Genomic DNA, 27,141 nt, shown 5'->3' on the forward strand with positions numbered 1-27,141 from the left:
AAAAACAAATTTATGGAGCTATTATCATCCAAACTCCTGTCCAATTTGCAACTTTCCTTTAAAAAATTTCCTTTCTCAAATCACTTGACTCTCCAGAACTGTGTAATGCTTGGAACACCTCCACAAACATATCAGCTTTTTCCTTATTGGTTACAGCTTCAATATCTCCTTCCAGCAAAGCTGGAATAGGTGGTTTTCTATATATCCCTGACATTCTGTGAATGATCATCCATAGCTGCTTTATAGGTGTCTCAGGGCCCAGGGTTCCACAAAATCTTCTCCAACTATCCCTTTTTGCATTTTTAATTACTCTCCTTGCTACTGCTCTTTCCTTTTCATACTCCATAACATTATCTAACACTGGGTGCTTTTTTAATTTCCTGTAAGCTCTATTTCTGTTTTTTACTGCTATATCACAATTTTTATTCCACCACAGAACTAATGCTCGAGCCTTAGGAACATTCCATAGCAGAATAGTCAACTGAGCAACTTTATGAATTATAGAACAGAGGGATTCATTCCAATCATCTATGGAGCCCTCGCTATTAATCTCTTCTATTATATCCACAGCTTTCTCCTGGTACTCATCCCAATGGGCCAAAGAAAAATTATACCTAGGAGCCCTCTCCTCAACTTCTACTATCAAATTTCTACCAAATCTACATAATATAGGATAGTGATCATTTCCTAGCGTGTAACTGTCCATAACATCCCATTCCCCAACTCTGGCTAAGTTTGAGGAAGTGATTGATAAGTCTAAGTGACTACAAGTATTCTTTACAATATTAAATCTTGTAGGCCTTCTGTCATTTACAAGTACCATGTTGTATTTATCCAGAAACTCCTCTACTACCGCTCCATTACTATAGGATCATGGGCATTGAAATCTCCAACCCAGATTACTGGGGATCTTACCCTATTCATAATTTCATCCAAAACTGATAACATCATCATATTACATGGATTATAAAAGTTAATCAAAGTTGTTTGACCACAAGAGCTGCAAACCTCCACAGCCACAATTTCAAGGTTCGATTTAAAATCAAGTCTTCTAAACTGAAGTCCTGTTTTTATGAAAGTTGCACACCCTCCACCAGATTTACCCATTCTGTCAACTCTCAAACTATCATATCCAGGGATCACAAAATCTAAATGAGACATTAACCATGTCACCTGTATACAGATCAAATCAGGCTTGTCTTTAAAAGTTCCAACAAATCTTTTTAATTCTTGACCATTTGCAATTAAACTTCTTGCATTCCATTGTAATATTAAAAACATCCAAATACTAATTATTGGCCTCTTCATCCACATAAAGCTCCTCCGTACTCTCTGACCCTGACAGCTGGGAAGTATTCAATGATTATTTGTCTGTCATATACTCATGTAGTTTTTCTGGTAAAACCTGTTTCATATCAAGGAATCTCTCTGCAGCTCCAACAACTACCTTTATCATATCCAACCTCTTGGCTGTAGTTTTAAACCCGAACAGTACATCAACAACAAATGCCAAAAAAGACTCTTTAGTCATCAATATGTCTGAAGGAACCATAGTCTGAGAACGCAGAATGTGCTGACTCCCCACTGTTCCAATCTTTTCTTTACTTATCCTTTGCTCTCTATCAACTTTCTTTACTGCCTCAGAATATGATATTTTTTCCGCAAACACGAAGAAACCTGCAGATGCTGGAAATTCAAGCAACACACATAAAGGTTACTGGTGAACGCAGCAGGCCAGGCAGCATCCATTGGAAGAGGTGCAGTTGACGTTTCGGGCCGAGACCCCTTCGTCAGGACTAACTGAAAGAAGAGCTAGTAAGAGATTTGAAAGTGGGAGGGGGAGATCGAAAATGATAGGGGAAGACAGGAAGGGGAGGGATGGAGCCAAGAGCTGGACAGTTGATTGGCAAAAGGGATATGAGAGGATCGTGGGACAGGAGGCCTAGGGAGAAAGAAAAAGGGGAGAGGAAAAAAAACAGAGGATGGTCAAGGGGTATAGTGAGAGGGACAGAAGGAGAAAAAGGAGAGAGAGAAAAAGAACGTGTGTATATAAATAAATAAATAACGGATGGGGTACGAGGGGGAGGTAGGGCATTAACGGAAGTTAGAGAAGTCAATGTTCATGCCATCAGGTTGGAGGCTACCCAGACGGAATTTAAGGTGTTATTCCGCTAACCTGAGTGTGGCTTCATCTCGACAGTAGAGGAGGCCGTCATATCAGAATGGGAATGGGACGTAGATTTAAAACGTGTGGCCACTGGGAGAGCCTGATTTCTCTGGCGGACAGAGCATAGGTATTCAGCGAAACAGTCTCCCAGTCTGCGTTAGGTCTCACTCGGGTTGCCAACTTTCTCACTCCCAAATAAGGGACAAAAGTAGCAGTCAAATACAGGACACTTCTGTTTACCCCAAGAAGGACCACCATTACCATGAAGCCTTGCACGGGCACCTGTGTGCGCATGCGTGATGTGCACATACTTGACCTGCTGATTTTTTTTCTACCAATTGGTTTTAGCTTAATCTTCCCGACTGTATATACATCATTTCTACTTAATATAGGCTGTGTACTTATCATATCATTCCTGCTTTTACTATATGTTAGTTTTATTTTAGGTTTTATGTGTTATTTGGTAGTTTTTTTTGGGTCTGGGAATGCTCAAAAACTTTTTCCATATAAATTAATGGTAATTGCTTCTTTGCTTTACGCCAGTTCAGCACAAAAGGTTTCAAAGGAATGCTTCAGCTTAGTGGGGGAAATACAGGGCAAACCAATTTAGCTCAATATACAGGTCAGTCAGTGGGTGCCGTCCCGAATCCGGGGTTGGCGGCTATGCACCTCCATCTTCTTCAACCTTGCGACAGCACCGAGTACAGCCTCTCCTCCAGTTTGTTCTGCAAGTCCAGGGACACGGTGCAGCGCCCAAGTTCATCATATCTCTTCTAACTAGGTGCACAGCGTACGATTTGTAGATACGTGGTGAGGCTTTAATCTCTTCCATGGAAGATGGCCGTTGGCTCACAAGGAGCTCATCCGCCCTTTGTCAGGTCTTGTTTTTGTTTAGTCCTGCTGGGTGTCCTCACACCCTCCTCACCAGACTAAGTCCGGTGGGGGAGCCGGCCCAAGTCGCCGACCACTCGACCATGGCCCCCGGCCGGACGCCCGCCCCCCGCCGAATCTCTCCGAGCGCCCGGCGCCAGACCGAAAACCATGGTCGAGCGGCTGGCAACCAAATATACTGACGAAGGATCTCGGCCTGAAACGTCGACTGTACCTCTTCCTAGAGATGCTGCCTGGCCTGCTGCGTTCACCAGAAACTTTGATGTGTGTTGCTTGAATTTCCAGCATCTGCAGAATTCCTGTTGTTTACGTAACCAAATATACAGGATGTCCCGGCTAATACGGGACAGTTAGCAAACCTAGGTCTCGCCAATATATTGAAGGCCACACCGGGAGCCCCGGACGCAGTATATCACCCCAGCCGACTCACAGGTGAAGTGTCGCCACACCTGGAAGGACTGTCTAGGGCCCTGAATAGTGGTGAGCGAGGAAAGGTAAGGACAGGGGCCGCAGTTTCAAACGGACTTCAAATCCCAGAATGCCACATGTATTGTAACGTCACTACGAGTCCATGTGGGTTCTATGAACTACAAGTCCCAGAATTCCGCAGCATGGTCGCTGTCTTAGCGGCGGATTGCTGCAATTGTGATGGATAAATTTTGCGTGTACGAACTGGTAGCATGTCCTGCTGCTGGGATTCCCCGTTTGCTCATCAGAGAGAAGAAAGAGTTGCAGGAGAAAGAATGATTAGCTTTCCCACAGATGAAGAATAGAATTGAGGTGTGCGGCGTTACCTGGGCAACCTGACCTTTGGGTACAGGAAGAGCTCGAGGCCGCCTTGGGGGTCAGGAGGCGATGTTTGCGTGAAGGGCCTTGGGGTTTGTCCTTGTTCAAGGGCCGAAGTTCGTGACACAAGGCGTTATAGAGGCTGCAAAGGCTCAAAGGGTAAACTGTGATATTCCTGCTTGGAACCTAGGAAGTTGTCGGGTGAGGCGGAGTGGACGGTTGCATAGTGGTTGCAAGAGGGATGAGGGATGACTGCGAATAGCTAAGTTCTACAGAGGGATGGCTTGCAGTATGAGAGAGCGTACTGATATAAAGCTGGTATACTTTTTGATGCTCCATTCCATAATTTACTAAGCAGAATGTTGTTTCGATTATCTACGTCACTGACGGTATCGTAGAAGTGTTTCAATGTATCCTATTCTTGTTTTACTATCGTCCTCTTGTTTAATTAACACTTTTTTTGAGCTTGGCGTGAACTCTACACCCACGACATTTTTGGCTGTCATAATAATTATGTGTAAGCAGAAACGTTTCCTTTGCTTTTGCTGCTCATTTCAGATTTGATCAAACCATATGATATAGGAGCAGAATTAGGCCATTTAGCCCACGAGTCTGCTCTGTCATTTCATCATGGCTGATCCATTTTCTTCTCAGCCACAGTCACCTGCCTTCTCTGCGTATCTCTTCATGCCCTGATTAATCAACAATCTATTAGCCTCTGCCTTAAATGTATCAAATGACTTGGCCTCCACAGTCGCCTGTGGCAAAGAATGCAAGATTCACCATTCTTTAGCTAAAGAAATTCCTCCTCTTCTCTGTTCTAAACAGAATTCCCTCCATTCTGAGGCTATGTCCACTGGTCCTACACTTCCCCATCATAGAAAAGATCCTTTCCAAATCCATTCTCTCAAGGCCTTTCAATATTTGATAGGTCTCAATGAAATTTCCTCCTCATTCTTATGAATTCCAGTGAGTAGAGGCCCGGAGGCATCAAAAGCCCCTCATATGATAAGCCTTTCAATCCTGGAGTCATTTTCCTGATCCCTCTTCAATGTCAGCACATCCATTTTTAGAAAAGGGGCCCTAATCTGCTCACAATACTCCAGGTGAAGCCTTATAAAGCCTCAACATTACATCCTTTTATATTCTAGTCCTCGCAAAACAAATACTGTCATTGCATTTGTCTTCCTCACCACTGTCTCGTCCTGCAAATTAACCTTTGGGGAATCCTGCACGAGGATTCCAAAGTCCCTTTGCACCTCAGATTTTTGAATCTCTATCCACTTAGAAAATATACTATGCTTCTATTTCTTCTACCAAAGTGCATGACCATATACTAACCAGCACTGTATTCCATCTGCCAGTTCTTTACCAATTCTCCATTTCTGTGTAAGTCCTTCTGTAGTCTCTCTCCTTCCTTATCACTACCTGCCCCTCCACCTATCTTTGAATCAACCACAAACTTGTCCACAAAGCCATCAATTCTGTCATTCAGATCTGAGACATATAATGCAAAAAGAAGCAGTCTCTACACAGACCCCTGTTTGTACACCACTAGGCACTGGCAGCCAAATAGAAAAGGCTCCCTTTATTCCCACTCTTTGCCTCCTGCCAATTAGCCAATACTTTGTCAATGTTATTATCTTTCCTGTAGCACCATGGGCTCATAACTTACTAAGCAACTTGTCAAAGGCCTTATGAAAACATCCACCGATTTTCCTTTGTCTTGATCGTTATTTCTTCAAAGAATTTCAACAGATTTGTCAGGCACGATTTTTCCTGAAGTAAACAATGCTGACTTTGGCCTATTTTATCATATGCCTCCAAGTACCCCAAAACCACATTCCTAACAATCAACAACAACTTTCCAACCATTGAGGTCAGACTAACTGGCCTGTAGTTTCCTTTCTTCTGCCTCTGTACCTTCTCGAAGAGTGGAGTGACATGTGCAATTTTCCAGTCCTCCAGAACCATTCCAGAATCTATTGATTCTTGAAAGATCATAACTAATGCCTGCACCTCTTTCACAGCCCTGGAATATAGACCATCTGGTCTAGATGACTTATCTAACTTCAGGCCTTCAAGTTACCCAAGCATTTTCTCCCTAGTAATGGCAACTTCATTCACTTCTGCCCCCAAACACACCGGAACTTCTGGCATACTACCATTGTCTTTGACAGTGAAGACTGATGCAAAATACTTATTCAGTTCATCCTCCCATTTCCTGCCTCTCCAGCTTCATTTCCCAGCGGTTTATATATCTGAAGAAACTTTTGGTATCCTCTTTAATATTATTGGCTAGCTTACCTTCATATTCCATCTTTACCTTCTTTGTGACTTTTTTTAGTTACCTTCCATTTTTAAAAGCTTCCCAGTCCTCTAGCTCCCCACTAATTTTTGCTCCATTATGTACCCTCTCTGGCTTTTACGTTGGCTTCGACTTGTCTGCCACAGTTGTGTCATTCTGCTTTTAGAATACTACTTCTTTGGCCTTTTGATACAATGTGTCACCTTGAATGTCAAGTGATGAGCTTTAATCTTTTTTCAGCCATGATTCGGTGATGCCCACGACATCATACATGCCAGTCTGTAACCGTACCTTATTCTACCTTATTCTTTATACTGCATGCCTTCGGTCCTGTGTTTAAATTTTCAATTTTGCCACCCCTTTACATTGCAACTCATCCCATTGTCTGCAGTTTTGGACTTTCATCAGCCTTTCCTTGCTGTCAGTTTCACTACACACTGCCCCTGTTTGTATACCAACTACCCCATCGTCAGCCTTATCAATCTGGTTCCCATGCCCCTGCCAAGTTAGTTTAAAGCCTCCCAAACAACCCTCCATACAAGGATATTGGCCGCCCCCCCCCCCCCCCAGGGTTCAAGTGTAGCCCGTGCCTTTTGTACAGGTCGTACCTTCTCCAGAAGAGATCCCAATGGTTTGTAACTATTTCAGCCTCTGTCAAGTCCTCACTTTACTGTCTCTGCTCCCAGGAGTACAGCCCCAATTTCTCCACACATAATTGAAAAAATACCTCTTTCTTAATTATGGTATATTTTGTTATTTTTTAATTTTGAAAGGGTGAGCTATGTGATAAAGGAATTGTTACTGGCTCATCATCGACCTGGCTCTGCAGTACATGGCTGCAAGCCTCTGGTGAGACCTGTGATGCAGCATGAATTTTACTACCTCTTGTGTTCACAGCCCACGGTACTTGGTGGAAATTTATTTTCAAAGTCATAGGTAAGTGACTCTTGCTATTATGGGTAGTTGATGCAGTAATTTCAGATGAGCAACAGATACTTTATGAAAAGGATAAAAACGTGTTGAGCTAAAAAGACATTATTGTGGACTTCGCATTGGTGTATGTAACTTGCAAACTTTTCCAATTGTTTATTAAACTTGCCGCAGAGTTCTGAGTATAATTGGAAAACAGGAGGACTATTAAGAAAGCGAGGCTACATCTGCAGAAAAGGAGTTACCGTTTCAGGTCAATAACCTTTCTTCAGAACAGGGAAAAGTTAGATGTTACTGATCTAGTGGGCATTGTATTTCTGTGTTTCTATTCCTTCCAAACTTCAGCTAGAGAATTGATGTCAGTAGCTTCTCTGTCCATTCCTGCATCATTATCATAGAATTCCAAGGATTTGTTATCGACCTTCTTGTTATCTACTGCCTACTGATCCACAGAACATGGAACATTACAGCACAGTACAGGCTCTTCAGCTCACAGAATTGTGCCAACCTTTTAACCGATCTAAGATCACTCTAACCCTTTTCTCCTGTATAACCCTCCATTTTTCTTCCATCCATGTGCCGGTCTTAAATGCTCCTAATGAATCTGCCTCTACCACCACCCACCACTCTCTCTCATCAGATGCTATAAACTCCCTTGCCAGCTACCTCTTTCTCTGTTCTAGCTTTTGTTTAAGATAAAGCAATATGGTTTGCATCCAGCTCATCTATAAGACCCTCTGGAAAATTTTCCAAACGATATAATTTTTGTAATTTGCACTATTCCAACTTGTATTCCACTTCCATTTCATATCCTTTTGGTAGTTTGCATCCTTCCAGGTTCACAGTATCATCTTATTTGATACCTTTGTATCATCTTATTTCCACACTCCTGCTCTTCTGATGAAACTGTGATCAACGTCTTTACCATCTCCAGATTTAACTAATCAAGTGTTCTCTCTGTAAATTTGAGCTCTTTCCAAAACTCAGTCTGTGTACTAATTTCCACCATCCTTTCATTACTCAAAGTAAGGTTTGGAAATTTTGAAATGAAACTAAATGCTGGAAGTACTTAAAAATAAAAGATTTGTCGCATGTATATTGAAACATACAGTGCAAGTTTGTAGTTTTGTGTCAAATCAGTGAGGATTGTGCTGGGCAGTCTGCATCTCAGTGGCCATACTGCTGGTGCTGACATAATGTGTCCACAACGTAGTGATCCTAACCATATGTCTTTGGAACGTGAGAGGAAACCAGAGCACCTGGACGAAATCCACACAATCTCAGGGAGAACCTACAAACTGCTTACAGATAGTGGCGGAAATTGAATCTTGATTGGTGACCGCTAGCACTGTAAAGCAATTAAGCTAACTGCTACACTACTATAGCAAAGTTAGAGGTAAAGCAAGTTTTATGATGCAAGGAAGGAAAACTAGAGCAAAAGAGAGGAACTAGAACAGGAGTGGTGAAACTGAACGTGTGACCAGCCCTGTTCCCACTGATCTAAATTATCTCCCAATTCTGCTACTAGCTTGTTTTTAAAATTGTTTTCAAATTCCATTATGCTCCTCTATCCCTCTTGCTAACACTTGCTATATCTTAGTAACATGTCCAATTTTGGTTTGGAGATCTGATTTTCGAATACTTTCACCTAGACCCTAAGCAAGTTGCTTATAAATAATCCTCTCTTTCTCTTTAGTACAATTTTTAACCTTTGCTTCAGTGTTTAAAATGTCTTTGAAATTTAATCCTGTTAATATTTTAGAATTAATTGCTGTATTAAAAGGTGCACTTGCACTGCTTTCCCTGCAGGGGAACAGCATCATTCAGTTTCCTTTTTTGAACCTTTGCTGTTAAGACATCCACCACTGAGTATAGTATATGTACAAGCTATGGGGCAAATTACAGCTCCTCTTGCTACATCTCCTGACCCCAGGATGCTGTGAGTGCATCCAGATTAGGACATAATCACTTTTTAATTGTTATTTTTGTTTCATTAATGTAGAATTTGTTCCCCCTCACCATTATGCCAACAACAGTATGATGAATACAGCAAGTGCCATATATCTTGGGGAACCAGAGCTGATCAACACGTGCAGCCCTGCCATGAGAGGAACAAAACAAAAACTGCTTTTCGGTTTGCTTAAGCCTTCTCTTTTCTGTGTTTTTGAAGTTAGACGTTGCCTCACCATAGCCGCAAGCTACAACATGGACAGGATTCCGGTGTCATCCATCGAGCTAATCTGCTTGGGGTCAAGCTTTGCATTTTCTGGGCTGTTTTACTACTTGTACAGAAGGAAAAGAACAACAGTGAAAGTGCTGAAGGTAAGATGCATTTTATTCCCATTATTTCCTCAGCTTCTCCATTCTCATTATAACGCAGTGTTAAGTAATTTGCATTCAAGAAGTCAGAACTCGTTGCAAAACAAATGTGACTAAAAACATTTTCCTGGATAACCCTTAAGTACACCACTTGAACTGCAGTCCATTTTTTGCACTTTGAGCACATCAACATGAAGTGCTGTCGCAGGAAAGCAGGATCCATCATCAAGGACCCCACCATCCAGGCCATCCCCCCTTCTCGCTTTCTCGCTGCTTCCATCAGGAAGGAGGAACAGGAACATCAAGGTCGACACAACCAGGTTCAGGAACACTTATTACCCTTCAACCATGAGGCTTTTGAACGAGAGGGTATAACTTCACTCACCCCAACACTGAGATGTTCCCACAACCTATGGACTCACTTTCAAGGACTCTTCATTTCATGATTTTGATACTTATTATTTATTTATTTTTACTCTTTTTGTATTCGCACAGTTTGCTGTGTTTTTGCAAGTTGGTTGTTTGTCTATCTTGTGTGCGGTGTTAATTCTATTGTGTTTCTTTGTAGTTACTGTTAATGTTCGGAAGGAAATGAGTCTCAGGACTGTATAGGATGACATATATGCACTTTGATAAATTTGCTTTGAACATTGCGTGGCCTGTTAAGTGCTGAAAATATTTGAGTCTTAGAAACAGAGATGATGACCAATGAGCTGTCATGGGTACATTGTGCTTGTGGAAGGCTGGGCTTATGAAAGTGATACCTAATATTGAACCTTAATTTCTTGAGGGTTCCTTTGCAAGGCATTTTTATTTACTTCTAAGTAACTGAATATTGTATCTCAAATACCTAACTAAGATTGTTACAATTTTTAAAATATATGAAGCTTTGCTATATTGGGTAAATGGAAAAGACAAGATGCTCTAGTTTATTTATTTTTACTCAGATACAACGCAGAATAGGCCCTTCTGGCCCTTAGTGCTGCGCTGCCAGCAACTCCCAATATAACCCTAATCTAATCACTGGACAATTTACAATAACCGACTAACCTACTAAACAGTATGCCTTTGGGCTGTGGGAGGAAACCAGAGTACCCAGAGGAAGCCCATATATTTCATGGGAAGGACTTTGGAATTCCTGACAAAGGATACCAGGATTGTACTGCGAACTTCAGTGGTTAGCATGACGCTATTACAGCTCGGCTATGGGTTAGAAGTGTAGTGTTCTTCCTATGTCACTTAGTTAGCCACTCCCACATGGGAGGAGTTCACAAACTGGATTATCAATAAAGTTTCGTTGAATACCCTGCAAGGCTGGCTTATTCATGTGCTCTGCACTCTCCCTCAAAATCAAACACAACATGGTATCAGAAGTGGATGATTGGTGCTACAGACCAAGTGAGATCCCCAACAAGAAAAAATTACAGTGAGACTGTTCTTGTTCACATGAATCTGTGAAGAATAGCCAGAGACTTATCAATTATGCTGCTTATGCTAGTTGCTAAATGTATGCACCATGAGCATGAGCCTAGAACTGGCCATTGTTGCTAGGCAACACCAAAAGTGGATACATTGTCATAATCTGTGGGCAGCTAGCCTGGGGGAAGTCCACGGAGACACAGACACAACAGAGATGTCAGTCAGACTCTCGGGGTGAGAAAAGAAGACTTTTGTAGTTCAAGCAAATAAAATAATCAATAAACAAACCAACAGGAAGATGGAGTAAATACTTGCTGTACCTGCATCTATAGACCTAATAAAGACCCCAGAGGCACTCGATTTCTCTAAATCAGGGGAGTTTAAGAGATGACTCAGACACTTTTGAGAAATTTAAGGTTGCAAGCAATCTCACTCAGGCTTCAGAAGAACATCAAATAAGTACACTGATATACTACATGGAGGACAAAGCAGATGAAATAATGGTTGGATTAGGATTGACAGATGCACTTAAAAGACTCATATAAGTACATGGATGTAAGAAAAATGGACGATTATGGGCTGTGTAGGAGGAAAATGTTAGATTAATGAAATAGGTTTATATTTATCAGCACAACATGGAAGGCTGATGGGCCAGTACTATGTTCTATGTTCTGCGTTGTCTGTGTGAAGTATTGATTCGGTTTAATGTTAATTTAAATATTACCACTGGGAGTACAAAACAGTGCAGGACAAATTCAAAGACCAATTCACAGGGAAGCAAAATGAGATATTTGAGGGGTCAGAAAGACTACAGAAGGAAGGGACAGTAGGGCTCAGTTCAAACAAAACAGACGAGGTAAACAAAGAGCAGGTAAAACGTTTACCTGCAGGAGATGTGGCAGGGCTCCATTCAACATCAAAGAGCTCTGTCCATCAAAAGCAATGAATTGCCACCATTTCAATAGAGCTGGCTGTTATAGAAGCCGGTGTTACTTAAAAACAGTTTTTCAGGAAAGCAAAGAAGACAATGATTCAGACAGAGAGAGCTTTCCTTGGGGCTCTAGATTCAAATAGACAAGGCTGGTGTACTGCAGTTCAGTTGCAAAATGAGGCCGTGGCATTCAAAATGGCTGCCCCCAGATGTCTGTTCACAAAACTGGCAAAGAAAACAGGCATTGCGCTAAGCTAAACAAAGGAAGTCCTCATAGGGCCAGGGAAATATAAGCTCAGTATGAAATGATTGTTCACTACTTCCTTGCATAAAAATGTGGAACAGTTAAAAGAGGATTTCTATGTCGTTCAGAATCTCTTCTCACCAGTACTGGGACGATATGCCATTGAGAAACCGAGCCTCATTGCAAGGTTGAATTCACTAAACAATGTTCAATGGCAGGAGAAGTACCCGCCATTGTTCACAGGCTTTGGGGTACTGAAAGAAGAGCACCTTATCCATCCGAGGTCAGGAGTGAAGCCCTACTCTCTGACCACAGTAATGGGTATACCAGTCCCATTGAATAACAATGTCAAAGCTGAACTTGAGAGAATGGAGGCATTTGATATCGTAACTAGAGTGAATGGACCTACTGACTGGTGTGCGGGCATTGTTCCTGTTCCCAAGCCAGATGGCAGAGTGAGGATTTCTGTTGATCTAACCAAACTGAATAATGCAGTGAGGAGGGAGAAGTTTATTCTGAGCATGCATTAGGTATACTGACTGGAGCAAAGCTCTTCACTGAACTGCATGCAAACTTGGGGTTCTGACAGGTCTGTTTAGCACCTGAGTCAAGGAAGTTCATGACCTTTATCACACCATTTCGATGCAATGCCTTCAAGAGACTCATCAGCCCCTGAACTCTTTCAGATGAGAATGAACCAAAATTTTGGAGGGGCTGGAAGGAGAAGTCTAGCCACATGGACAATATATTCATCTTCGGAGGCTCAAGTGAGGAACATTACAAAAGCTGAAACAGGCTAGGATCACCCTGAACAAAAGGAAATGCAAATTTGCAAAGTTGGAGGTGAAGTTCTTAGGCCACCAACTGTCCTCAGAGGGAGTGCAACTAGATACATACTGGCAGGAATTCAGAACATGGAACAACCTATGAATGTGTCAGAGATTCACAGTTTCCTTAGCATGGTAAAACCAGTTGTGAAAGCTAATTTCAGATTAGGCAGAAAAGCAAAGCCACTCCTCTCTCAGAGAAATATTTGACTTGGGACACACCACAGGAGAAGTCATTCTCATCACTTAAAGCAGAGCTTATCTCTCTGCCATCACTGGCATTCTTTGATACAAACAAAGCAACCAAGGTCTCAGCAGATGCGTCTTCCTTTGGCCTACCAGGGAGTACTCATGAAAGACCTAGTGGTGTATGGAAACAGGTGGCATATACATCAAGAGCACTGACCCCTGCTAAACAATATTATGCCCAAATTGAAAAGGAGATGCTGGCTCTCGTGTAGGCTTATGAACGCCTCCGCTGCTACTTGATATGCACTAAATTCTGGCTTGAAACAGACCACAAGTCCCTTGTCAGCCTCCTCAGTTCAAAACACTTGGATGAATTACCTCCACGTCTGCAAAAATTCAGAATGAGGCTAATGCAATACTGTTATGACATTAAACATGTCCTGGGCAAATCTTTCACAACCCTGGACACTCTGTCAAGGATACCATGCAAAATTGAGTGGATGGAAGTTGACTCCACCCTCATGGAAGATACTAACGTCTACTTAACTCAGATACATGAAAGCTTTCTTGCATCAGAGAGTAAACTGGACAAAATTCATTCTGAGTTGAAAACCAACCAAATCTGCAGCAAGGTTATGCAGTACTGTGAACATGGATGGCCAGCTGTTCCAAAAGGAGCTCATGAACTCAGACCTTACTGACTTGAAAGAGCCACACTCAGCATTCTTGATAGTTTATTACTGAAGGGCTCCAGACTCATCATTCCTGCTTCTGTGCATATCAAAATCACCAGTCAAGTCCACCAAGGACATCCAGTCATCAAAAAAATGTTAACTAAGAACGAGGCAGTCCATATGGTGGCCTGGTCTGAGCACACAGCTGGGAAGTTATATAAAACAATGTGAAGCATGCAGAAAACTGCACAAAAAATAATCATGCTGAACCCCTCTGTCCCACAGAATTCCCAGACTTTCCGTGGCAAATTGCAGGCACAGACATTTTCAAGCTGGAAAGACAGAAATATCTTCTTTTTCTGGATTACTACTCATGGAATGTTGAGGTGTCCAAGCTGTCCTCTACATCCTTAACAACCATTATATAGCACCTGAAAGCTGTATTCACTCACCATGGAATACCAGAGACACTTGTGTCAGACAATGGTCCACAATTCAGCTGCTCAGAATTCAAAGCCTTTGCTTGGGACTGAGAGTTCAAACACCAGACAAGCTGTCCACAGTGCCCACGGGCAAATGGAGAAGCTGAAACAGCAGTGCAAACTTGCGTGTCCCCTACTGAAGGCAAAAGACCGCTACAAAACACTGCTAGCTTATCGCTCCGCTCCTCTTGTGAGTGGTTACAAAGTGAGAAATTTTGAGACAACACAGCGTGATCTCAGACACAGAGCAAAATGTTTGTCGCCGCTCAGGGGCGGTGAAGCTGTTTGGGTTTCAGACCAGTCGACCAAGAGAACGATAGTCCAACAGCATGCACCACAATCCTTTGTGATCAGAACATCACTAGGAGAAATCAGGTGGAACAGGTGTACAGGTGTGCACTTGTGCGTCTTCAAAGTGTACGAAAGTTGAAGATAGAAATAGAGTGGCCTGATCCTTATGATGAGGACCACTTACCTGAGGTGGACACACCTGTTTAAGAATCTCCATCCGCTCTGACACTTCCAGGAACCTACACCAGATCAGGTTGTTTACTAGTCCCATCACAGAGATATACTCTATAGCCTAATAGCTTAGGGTAAGTGACTATAGAGGCTGAATAATCCACTCACTTAGCTGGAGTGTTTAGGTAGTCTACCCTGACCTCCATTAGATTTAGTGTTTTTTTTTTAAAGGAGTTCTAATGTTGTAAACATTTTACAAAATAAGACTGTTCTTTAAAAAAAGGAATTGGTGAAACATAGGAGGAAAACAAAGAGGAACTTTTAAAGGTAGAGAGGAAAGCAGTTATAATGTTGGCAATTTTTTTTTTCTACAAAGAGAGTGAGAGACCAGATTAAAAAGAGAGAAAGCCGCACACATAAAGTGTTGGAGGAACTCAGCAGGCCAGGTACCTTCTATGGAAAAGAGTAAACAGTCTACTTTTCAGGCTGAGACCCTTCATCAGGACTGGAAAAAAAGATGAGAAGTTAGAACAAGAAGTTGGAAGAGGGGGAATAAGTACAAAGTGGTAGGTGATAGGTGAAACTGGGCGAGGAGGAGGGGTGAAGTAAAGAGCTGGGAAGCTGATAGGTGAAAGAGATAAAGTGCTGAAGAAGGTGGAATCTGATAGAGGGTAGAAAGCCATGGAAGAAAGGGGAGGGGGAGGAGCACCAGAGGGAGGTGATGGGCAGGTGAGGAGATGAGGGGAGAGAGGAAAACGCGAATGGGAATGCTGAAGGGGGGGTGGGGCGATTACCAGAAGTTGGGGAAACTGATGTGCTTGCCACCAGGTCAGAAGCTACCCGGACAGAATATAACGTGTTGCTCCTCCACCCTGAGTGTGGCCTCATCATGGCAGTAGAGCAGGTCATGGACTGACATAGCGGAATGGGAAGTAGAATTGAAGTGGGTGGTCATAGGGAGACTCTGCTTTTTTGGATAGATTGGTCTCCCAATCTATATCAAGTCTCACTGATATACAGGAGGCCTCACCGGGAGCACCGAATGCAATAAGTGACCCCAACAGACTCACAGGTGAAGTGTCGCCTCACCTGGTAGGACTGTCTGGGGTCGTGAATGATGGTGAGGGAAGAAGTGTAGGGGCAAATATGGCACTTGTTTCACTTGCAAGGATAAGTGCCAGGAAGGAGATGAGTGGGGAGGTATGAATGGACAATGGAGTCGTGTAGGGAGTAATCGCTGTGGAAAGCGGAAAGTGAGGGGAAGGGAAAGATGTGCTTGGTGGAGAGATCCTGTTGGAGATGGCAATGTGCTGGACGCAGAGGCTGCTGGGGTGGTAGGTGAGGATGAGGAACCCTATCCCTGGTAGGGTGGCGGGAGGATGTGAAGGCAGACGTGCGCAAAATGGAAGAGATGTGGGTGAGGGCAACGTTGATAGTGGAGGAAGGAAACTCCTTTCTTTGAAGAAGGTTCTGGAGTAAAAAGCCTCATCCTGAGAGCAGATGTGGCGAAGGTGGTGGAACTGAGAGAAGGGGTTGTCATTTTTACAAGTGACAGGGTGGGAAGAGGTATAGTCCAGGTAGCTGTGAGAAGCAGTGGATCTGTAAAAGATATCAGTACATAAATTGTCTTCAGAGAATAAGACAGATCGAGAAATGGGAGGAAGGTGTTGGAAATGGACCTGCTAAATTTGAGGGCAGGGTGGAAGTTGGAGGCAAAGTTGATGAAGTCAACGGGCTCAGTGTGGGTGCAGGAAGCAGCACCAATGCAGTCGTTGATGTAGTTTAGGAAAAGTTAGGGAGTGATACCAGTGTAGGCTTGGAAGATGCATGATTCCACATAGCGAACAAAAAGGTAGGCATAGCTGCGAACTATGTGAGTGCCCATGGCCCAGCTTTGGTTTGGAGGAAGTGGGAGGAGCTGAAGGAAAAATTACTGAGAGTAAAGACCAGTTCCGCCAGACGGAGAAGAGTGGTTGTGGAGGAGAACAGATTGGGTCTCTTATCTGGAAAGAAGCGTAGAGCTTTATCGCCCTCCTGATGAGGGATGGAAGTGTATAGCAACTGGGTGGCCATAGTGAAAAGGAGACGATGGGGACCAGGGAACTGAAGTCATTGAAAAGATCCAGAGCTAGTGAAATATCACGGATGTAGGTAGGAAGGGACAGAACCAGGGAGAATAAAACAGAGTCAGGATATGCAGATACAAGTCATTGGGGTAAGAACAAGCAGAAACAATGGTCTACCTGGACAGGCAGATTTGTGGATGCTGGGTAGGAGGTAGAAACAGGAGGTGCAGTGTAAGGGAACTATGAGGTTGCTAGCAGTGGATGGGAGATCCCCAGAGTTAAGATAATGATGGTAAAACAGAAAAACAGTTATAATGATTGCAATTATTTTTATGTTTACGTAAGGAGTGTAAGTTACGTACTATGTGAAAAGTAAACTGAATTACTGAATTTCAATGCAGTTCTACAGTCATGAAGTAACATAGAAAAGTAGAAAGCCTACAGCACAATACAGGCCCTTAGGCCCACAAAGTTGTGCCGAATGTCCTTACCTTAGAAATTACCCTCTATTTTTCTAAGCTCCATGTGCCTATCCAGGAGTCTCTTAAAAGACCCTATTGTATCCACCTCCACCACCATCGGCGGCAGCCCATTCCATGCACTCACCACTCCCTGCGTAAAAAAATTACCCCTGACGTCTCCTCTGTACCTCCTTCCAAATACCTTAAAAATGTGCCCTCTCATGCTAGCCATTTCAGCCCTGGGAAAAAGCTTCTGACAATCCACACGATCAATGCCTCTCATCATCTTAAACACCTCTATCAGGTCACCTCTCATCCTCCGTCACTCTTAGGAGAAAAAGCCAAGTTCACTAAACCTATTTTCATAAGGCATGCCCCCCAATCCAGGCAACATCCTTGTAATCTCCCCTGCCTCCTTTCTATGGTTTCCACGTCCTTCCTGTAGTGAGGCACCCAGAACTGAGCACAGTACTCCAAGTGGGGTCTGACCAGGGTCCTATATAGCTGCAACATTAGCTCTCGGCTCCTAAGTTCAATCCCATGATTGATGAAGGCCAATATACCATATGCCTTCTTAACCACAAAGTCAACCTGCGCAGTAGCTTTGAGAATCCTATGTTCTCTGATCCTCCACACTGCCAAGAGTCTTACCATTAATACTATATTTTGCCATCATATTTGACCTACCAAAATGAACCACCTCACACTTATCTGGGTTGGACTCCATCTGCCACTTCTCAGCCCAGTTTTTCATCCTATCAATGTCCCGCTGTAACCTCTGACAGCCCTCCACACTATCCACAACACCACCAACCTTTGTGTCATCAGCAAATTTACTAACCCATCCCTCCACTTCCTCATCCGGGTCATTTATAAAAATCTCGAAGAGTAGGGATCATGAACAGATCCCTGAGGTACGCTGCTGGTCATCGACCTCCATGCAGAATATGACCCGTCTACAACCACTCTTTGCCTTCTGTGGGCAAGCCAGTTCTGGATCCACAAAGCAATATCCCCTTGGATCCCATGCTTCCTTACTTTCTCAATAAGCCTTGCATGGGATACCTTATCAAATGCCTTGCTGAAATCCATATACACTACATCTATGGCTATACCTTCATCAATGTGTTTAGTCACATCCTCAAAAAATTCAATCAGGCTCGTAAGGCACGACTTACCTTTGACAAAGCCAAGCTGACTATTCCTAATTGTAGAATACACCTTCTGGTGCTACTTGGACACATCTTCAGTGATGAACCTGGGGTCATAGGGTGTTTCAGGTCTTTAATCATCAGACAACCTCGACTGGGCGACTCAGCCGGGGGTGATCAGCCTCCACCTTGTGACCAAGTGGCGCACTAATCCACGGATCCCCCCCTCCAGATCCACAGCCACTGCGAGGCCTTTTCAGCAACCTCCATAATGTTGTTGGTGGCTCTTCTGCACTGCAGTCCTTTAACTCCAAAGAGTTTTAGAGTCTGTTGTAATGAATGGCCAGCAAAGCCCGGGCAGCCAACTTCGACTGGCTCACAGCAAGCTCTCCAGCCATTGCTCCAGCATTCTGCAACAAGATCTGTGTATTTAGCCCTCTTGCGCTCGTTGACCTCTTCAATCCGGTCTTCCCGGGGGACAGTAAGTTCCAGCAGGACCACTTGCTTTGTAGACTCCGATATTAACACCATGTCCGGGCGGAGCGGAGTGGCTGCGATGTTCTCTGGGAACTTGAGCTGCCTCCCTTGGTTGACTTGGAGCTGCCAGTCTCGTGCAGTGGCAAGCACATATTATGCTTCTCCATGTGTTCATAAATCCTGCCTCTCAGGATCTTTTCCATCAACTTACCAATCACTGAAGTAAGACTCACTGGTCTATAATTTCCTGGGCTATCTCTACTCCCTTTCATGAACAAGGGAACAACATCCGCAACCCTCCAATCCTCGGGAACCTATCCCGTCCCCATTGATGATGCAAAGATCATTGCCAGAGGCTCAGCAATCTCCTTCCTCGCCTCCCACAGTAGCCTGGGGTTCATCTTGTCCAGTCCTGGTGACTTATCCAACTTGATGCTTTCCAAAAGCTCCAGCACATCTTCTTTCTTAATGTCTACATGCTCAAGCTTTTCAGTCTGCTGTAAGTCATCCCTACAATTGCCAAGATCCTTTTCTGTTGTGAATACCAAAGCAAAGTACTCATTAAGTACCTCCTGGAAAGAGCTGTGGGAGATGGGGACATTCAGAGCGAGCTTCATCATCAGGGCTGTCTACGATGTCTTGCCATCTCCCATGAATCTCAGCCAGTGGTATGGAGAGGACCCCACATGCTCTCTCTGCTAGATTTTAGTTACACTAAAACACATTCTGGTGGGCTGCAAGACCAGCCTTACTCAAGGCCGATACACCTGGTGGCACAACCAGGTGCTACGGCGTCTTGCAGCAGCGCTAGAAAGTAGGTGGATGAGCGTCAACGTTCTCCCCCCCCCCCTTCATCCCGCTGGCCATTAACAGCATTTGTCCGGGAAGGTGAGGGTCAAGCCAGACTCGATACATCAGGACCAGACACCGGGCGGATAGGCGGGGCACATGATTGGAAGATGGTGGCAGACTTAGGCCAGAGGCTCTGCTTCCCAAATGAAATCGTGGAAACCAGCCTCAGACCAGACCTTGTGCTATGGACAGCCTCACTCCATCTTGTTTACATCATCGAGCTTACAGTACCCTGGGAGGATGCAGTGGAGGGGGCCTACGAGCTCAAGAAGCTGAGGTATGCTGAGCTTGCAGCCGATGCACAACAACTGGAAAGGCTGGAAAGCAAGGGTCCGACCGGTCGAAGTAGGCTGCAGAGGATTTGTAGCCACATCAACATCAAGGCTACTCCGGGAGTTGGGAGTGTGAGGGAAGACACATCGCCAAGCAGCCAAAGACCTCTCCAGAGCTGCTGAAAAGGGTAGTCAGTGGCTCTGGATGAAGAGAAAGGATTCCATCTGGGCCCCCAAGTGAGTGAAAGGCATCAAGGGGGTGAGCACGGGACACCAGGATTCACTGCTGAACCCTCCAGAGGTGTCGTGGGCCTATCAGCGAAACACTGAGGAAAGAGGGCGCCCACTTGATAACCCAGAAGATGCCACCACTCACTTGGCCACCCCACAGAGTCTGGGCAGCACGTCTCAGGAGTGCGAATAAGGGATATTAACATCTAGTCCTACATAATGTACCTGATCATCTGGTGAACCAGTGACTGCTGTGAAAGAGCAGCTGACAGCTGGAGAAAGACCTTGTGACAGCATGGAAAGACAGCTGGCAGGAGGGAACAGACCCCACTGGGGTTTCCGCGGGCTAGCTACCCGCGGCAGCGGGATCCAACACGCAAAGGTGCGTGGATCCCACCGACCCTTGGCTATGAAAACTTGTAAGGAGAAGATACCCCTGAGTCAGTGAGACCGGGGGCGGAAGATGACTCATTGGTTGACAACCCGGTAACTGATACAGGAATGGAACAGACAATGAGTTGGATAATCAGCGAACCTGAGGCTGTAGCAGCTGCAGCAGGACACAAGCTCCAAAGTTGCATCTGTGGCTGGGCAAAGGTTACTTTCACTACAGGCCTGAAAATACATCAGGGCAGGAAAGGATGCCTGAAAATGGGGCAACAGGGACCTCGCATCAACAGCTACTTTTTGAAAAAGCAGGTTGAGTCAGTCGACTGAAGTTCAGCAGCAGGACAAAACCCAAATTCTGCAGGACGTTAATACCCCTGGCTCAGCAGAGGAAGAGCAAGGCATAGGAGAGCAACCCGAACCCAGCCCATTACGACCTGCAACGGAAAAGAAGATCCAGGGGCGAAAGCCGTGGATCAGGTAGCCAAAATCCTGCAAGAAGACAATGTGGGAGGAGGTCAATGCTGACCCCTCCAACATCTTAGAGATGCTCAGAGGCACCACCATGAAGAAGTTGGAAAGAATGGGGGAATTAATCTCTAGCTATGGAGCGGAACATTTTGGAGTGCTAGGGAGGAAGAAAGCTACATCGACGATCCCCACTAAGTCCAGGAGGTAGAAGGAAATAGATCGTCTAGTCAGAGAGAGGAGGCAGCTGAAAAAACAATGGAGGAAGGCCACAGAGGAAGAGAAGGAAGGCATAAACCTGTTGCAAGCAGACATCCGGAGCAGGCTCGTGACACTGAGGAGAGCTGAGAACCTGGTAAGGGAGTGCAGGAAGAAGGAGCGGACAAGAACAAGCTTCTTTAAAGATCCCCTCAAGTTTGTGAAGGGTCTCTTCACAGGGGAGAAGAGTGGAAGTCTCTCAGTGTCAAAGGCAGAACTGGAAAAACACCTGGAAAAGTTATACACAGACAACCGACGCCACGAAGAGATCACCCTCCCACCTGACATGCCACCAATCCATCCACCTGAACACCAACTAGATATCAGCCCACCTAGATGGAGTGAGGTGGAAAAAATTATGCATAGAGCAAGGGCTGCATCAGCCCCAGGTCCCAATGGAGTGCCATACAGGCTCTGTAAAAATGCACCAGGTGTCCTTCAGTTCCTCTGGAAGCTCATGAAGATGGTAATAAGCAGGAGATACCAACATCCTGGCAGAGAGCCGGAGGAATCCTGATCCCAAAGGAAAAGGGTTCATCAGAAATCGGCCAATCCTGCCAGATTAGTCTCCTAAACGTCGAGCGCAAAATCTTCTTTAGTGTGGTGGCTCATAGGCTGCAAAGAAACCACCTGATTGATACATCAATCCAGAAAGCAGGGATCTCGGGCTTCCCTGGCTGTCTGGAACACGTTTGCACCATCTGGCATCAGATCCAGGTTGCAAGAAGGAAGGAACAGATCTTTACGTGTTGTTCCTGGACCTCGCCAATGCATTCGGCTCAGTCCCTCATAACCTCCTCTGGACTGCTTTCGACTTCTTCAGGGTCCCAGTGGCCCTCACAAGCCTCGTTAAGGTCTGCTTCCAGGATGTGCAGCTATGTTTGACAACAGCAGATTACACAGCAGTGTGGCAACATCTGGAAGTGGGAATCATGGCCGGTTGTACCATCTCCCTGCTAGCCTTCATGGCCATGGAGGTGATCATTAGAGCATCTTGATGGGTGGTTGGGGGACAGTGCGTAAGACCTGGCCGGAGGCTGCCGCCTATCAGAGTATTCATTGACGATCTCACAACACTCACCACGACCAAGGCTTGTACTGTATGCTTGTTGAGAAAGCTTCAATGGAACATCGAGCAGGTTTGGCTGAAGATCAAGCCGAGCAAGTCCAGAATCATCTCTATCGTCAAGGAGAAGCTGGTAGACCGACGCTTCTACGTGGGTGATGAAATGATTCCAACAGTCTTCGAGAAGCCTGTTAAGAGCCTAGGTCAGTGGTGTAATGCATTCTTCAAAGACACAGAGCAGGTAGATGAGCGCAGGAAGGATGCCGTCAGTGGCCTCGAGAGCATCGACAGAACCACACTCCCTGGCAAGTTGAAGCTCTGGTGTATGGGCTCCTTCCATGCCTCATGTGGCCACTAACCCTGTATGAAGTTCCAGTCTTGAAGGTGGAAAAGCTGGAGAGACTGATCAGCTCATACGTAAGGAAGTGGCTTGGTCTTCCCAGGTGCCTCAGCAGCATAGGGTTCTATGACAAAGGAGTCCTAGAGCTACCCATTTCCAGTCTCTCAGAGGAGTACAAGTGCGCCAAAGTAAGACTGGAGATGATGTTAACAGAGGCGAGTGATCCATTTGTAGCACAAGCTGCCCACATCCTGGATACTGGGAGGAAATGGACTCAATCAGAAGCAGCCGTACAAGCAAAGGCGGCACTCAAGCACAGGGACCTCGTGGGCCGAGTGCAGCAAGGGAGGAGCAGTCTTGGCCTTGGGGACAGTACACTAGCCTGGAACAAGGCTGCTCCGCCTCAGAGACGCAGGCTTGTGATGCAGGAGATATGTCGGCAGGAGGAGGCGGCAAGGTGTGCAAAGGCCGTCACTCAGGCAAGGCAAGGGCAATGGATGAGATGGGAGGGAGTGGAGAAAAGAAAGATCTCCTGGAAAGAGCTGTGGGAGATGGGGACATTCAGAGCGAGCTTCACCATCAAGGCTGCCTACGATGTCTTGCCGTCTCCCATGAATCTCAGCCAGTGGTATGGAGAGGACCCCACATGCTCCCTCTGCCGAACTTCAGCAACACTAAAGCACATTCTGGTGGGCTGCAAGACCAGCCTTACTCAAGGCCAATACACCTGGTGGCACAACCAGGTGCTATGGTGTTTTGCAGCAGTGCTGGAAAGTCAGCAGATGAGCTCTCCCTCCCCCTTCATCCCGCTGGGCGTCAACTGCAATTGTCCGGGAAGGTGAGGGTCAAGCCAGACTTGATACATCGGGACCAGACACAGGCGGCTAAGCAGGGCACGTGATTGGAAGGTGGTGGCAGACTTAGGCCAGAGGCTTTGCTTCCCAACTGAAATCGTGGAAACCACCCTCAGACCAGACCTTGTGCTATGGTCAGTCTCACTCCATCTCGTTTACATTATGGGAGGATGCAGTGGAGGGGGCCTACGAGCGCAAGAAGCTGAGGTATGCTGAGCTTGCTGCTGATGCGCAGCAACGTGGCTGGAAAGCAAGGGTCTGACCGGTCGAAGTAGGCTGCAGAGGATTTGTAGCCACATCAACATCAAGGCTACTCCGGGAGTTGGGAGTGCGAGGTAGGACACACCGACAAGCAGCCAAAGACCTCTCCAGGTCTGCTGAAAAGTGTAGTCAGTGGCTCTGGATGAAGAGAAAGGATTCCATCTGGGCCCCCAAGTGAGTGAAAGGCATCAAGGGGGTGAGCCCAGGACACCAGGATTCACTGCTGAACCCTCCGGAGGTGTTGCGGGCCTATCAGTGAAACACTGAGGAAAGAGGGCGCCCCCTTGATAACCCAGAAGATGCCACCACTCACTGGGCCACCCCACAGAGTCTAGGCAGCACGTCTCAAGAGTTGCAAATAAGGGATATTAACATCTACTCCTACATAACATACATATCTGCTATCTCCTTCAGTTCCATACACACTTTTCCACTGTCACACTTGACTGGTCCTATTCTCTTACGTTGTATCCTCTTGCTCTTCACATACTTGGAGAATGCCATGGGGTTTTCCTTAATCCTGACCACCAAGGCCTTCTCATAGCCCTTTCTGGCTCTGCTAATTTCATTCTTAAGCTCCTTCCTGCTAGCCATAAAATCTTCTAAATCTCTATCATTCCCTAGTTTTTTTGAACCTTTTGTAAGCTTTTCTTTTCTTCTTGACTAGATTTACAACAACCTTTGTACACCATGGTTCCCTACCACACTTTCCCTGTTTCATTGAAACGTACCTATGCAGAACTCCACGCAAATATCCTCTGAACATTTGCCACATTTCTTCCGTACATTTCCCTGAGACCTTCTGTTCCCAATTTATGCTTCTAAGTTCTTGCCTGATTGCCTCATATTTCCCCTTACTCCAATTAAATGCTTTCCTAACTTGACTGTTCCTATCCCTCTCCGATGCTATGGTAAAAGAGATAGAATTGTGATCACTATTTCCAAAATGCTCTCCCACTGAGAGATCTGACACCTGACCAGGTTCATTTCCCAATACCAGGTCAAGTACAGCCTCTCCTCTTGTAGGCTTATCTACATATTGTGTCAAGAAACCCTCCTGAACATACCTAACAAACTCCACCCCACCTAAACACCTCACTCTAGGGAGATGCCAATCAATATTTCGGAAATTAAAATCTCCCACCACAACAACCCTGTTATTATTACACCTTTCCAGAATCTGTCTCCCTATCTGCTCTTCGATGTCCCTGTTACTATTGGGAGGTCTATAAAAAACACCCAGTAGAGTTATTGACACCTTCCTGTTCCTAACCTCCACCCACAGAGACTCAGTAGACAATCCCTCCATGACTTTCTTTTCTACAGCCATGACACTATCTCTGATCAACAGTGCCACGCCCCCACCTCTTTTGCCTCCCTTCCTGTCCTTTCTGAAACATCTAAAGCCTGGCACTGGAAGTAACCATTCCTGTCCCTGACCCATCCAAGTGTCTGTAATGGCCACAACATCATAGCTCCAGGTACTGATCCACGCTTTAAGCTTATCCACTTTGTTCAGAATACTCCTTGCATTAAAATAGACGCACTTCAAAACATCAGTCTGAGCGTGTCCCTTCTCTATCACCTGCCTATCCTCCCTCTTGCACTGTCTCCAAGCTTTCTCTGTTTGTGAGCCAACTGCCTGTTCCCCAGTCTCTTCAGTTCTGTTCCCACCCCCCACCCCCCAGCAATTCTAGTTTAAACTCTTCCAAATAACCTTAGCAAACCTTCCCACCGGGATATTGGTCCCCCTGGGATTCAAGTGCAACACCTGCCCCAGCAGAGGTCCCAATGGTCCAGAAATCTGAATTCCTGTCCCCTTCTCCAATCTCTCAGACACGCATTTATCCTCCACCTCATTCTATTCCTTTACTCACTGTCGTGTGGCACAGGCAGTAATCCCGAGATTACTACCTTTGAGGTCCCGCTTCACAACTTCTTTCCTAACTCCCTGTAGTCTGTTTTCAGGATCTCCTCCCTTTTCCTACCTATGTCATTGGTACCAATATGTACCACAACCTCTGGCTGTTCTCCTTCCCACTTCAGGATATCGTGAACACGATCAGAAACATCCCGGACCCTGGCACCTGGAAGGCAAACTACCATCTGCGTTTCTTTCCTGCATCCACAGAATCACCTGTCTGACCCCCTAACTATAGAGTTCCCTATCACTGCTTCCTTCTTCCTTTCCCTACCCTTCTGAGCCAGAGGGCCAGACTCTGTGCCAGAGGCGCGGCCACTGTTGCTTCCCAAAGGTAGGCCGTCCCCTCCCAACAGTGCTCAAACAGAAGTATTTATTATTAAGGGGGACAGCCAAAGGGGTATTCTCTAGCATCTGACTTGTGCTCTTCCCTCTCCTGACTGTTACCATCTATCTGTCTCCTGAGGCTCCGGTGTGACTACCTGCCTATAGCTCCTCTCTATCACCTCCTCACTCTCCCTGACCAGAAGAAGGTCATCGAGCTGCATCTCCAGTTCCCTAATGCAGTCCCTAAGGAGCTGCAGCTTGACGTACCTGGCGCAGGTGTGGCCGTCCGGGAGGCTGTGAGTCTCCTGCACTTCCTACATCTGACTCTGAGCAAAGAACACCAGCCTCACACACATACTTCCTGTCTGTATTCTACTCAGGCAACCTACCTCGCCTCGACCCATTGAGCCAAAGCCTTCCTAATCTGTCTCCCTCTAAATATGCCCATTCTATAAAGCTGTTTCCTTTTAAACTCTTCTCGCTGTTCTAACTGGCTGATGTCCACATGCTTGCGCAGTCGTGCCTCGATCAAACCGCTGAAGAAATTACCATCTCCTTTTAATCTCTTCTCGCTTGGCAGCCATGCCTCGATCACACCGGTGAAGAAACATACCTAGTTTTTCTCTTTTTTTTCAGAAGGGGGGATGGATTGGTAGTTAACAGTATTATTCCTATGGGAGGAGTTCACATATTGTACAAACAGGGTTGTCAATGAAGTTCAGTTGAATATCTCGTAAGGCTTGCATCCAACTGTGCTCTGCACTCTCCCTCGTAATGAACACAACAAGAAATATTAAAACAGATCCCATAGTCATGCATAAATTTTAAAATGCAGAAAATCTTGGCAAAACTCAGCAGGTCAGCCTGCTTCAATGGGAAGGGAAACAGTTAATGTTTCAGGTTTGAGACACTTCATCAGAACAGAATCCTTCATCATTGCTTTTTGGTATGATTTCTGCCTGTCCCAATTCTAGCACCTGCAGTATTTCTGATCTTTATTCATGTAATTGTGTATTTCATATTGGTGTAAATTGCTGTGATTTTATTCTAAAATATGATGTGTTTAAGAACATCCAAATCCTTTTATATTTCTTCCTTGACTGACACATTTAATAACTAT

The 27,141-nt window shown here is 45.2% G+C and overlaps 1 protein-coding gene across 10 annotated transcripts in view; it reads left to right on the plus strand.

Annotated features, from left to right (window-relative positions):
- The first annotated feature begins 2,914 nt into the window (after positions 1–2,914).
- Positions 2,915–27,141, plus strand: part of mul2 (mitochondrial E3 ubiquitin protein ligase 2) — a 60,729-nt gene continuing 36,502 nt past the window's right edge. The window contains exons 1-3 of one of the 10 annotated variants that reach the window (XM_072255126.1): positions 3,706–4,003; positions 6,926–7,088; positions 9,257–9,404. In XM_072255126.1, the coding sequence (XP_072111227.1) occupies positions 7,021–7,088; positions 9,257–9,404 (216 nt within the window). In that variant the 5' untranslated portion in view covers positions 3,706–4,003; positions 6,926–7,020. Of the gene's footprint in view, positions 3,553–3,705; positions 4,004–4,059; positions 4,163–6,925; positions 7,089–7,110; positions 9,405–27,141 lie in introns of those variants that run through there. The other 9 variants (XM_072255128.1, XM_072255130.1, XM_072255132.1 and 6 more) reach the window with 9 other exon arrangements.

Source organism: Mobula birostris, chromosome 4 (genome assembly GCF_030028105.1).
Source record: "Mobula birostris isolate sMobBir1 chromosome 4, sMobBir1.hap1, whole genome shotgun sequence".
NCBI classification, from domain to species: Eukaryota; Metazoa; Chordata; class Chondrichthyes; order Myliobatiformes; family Myliobatidae; genus Mobula; species Mobula birostris.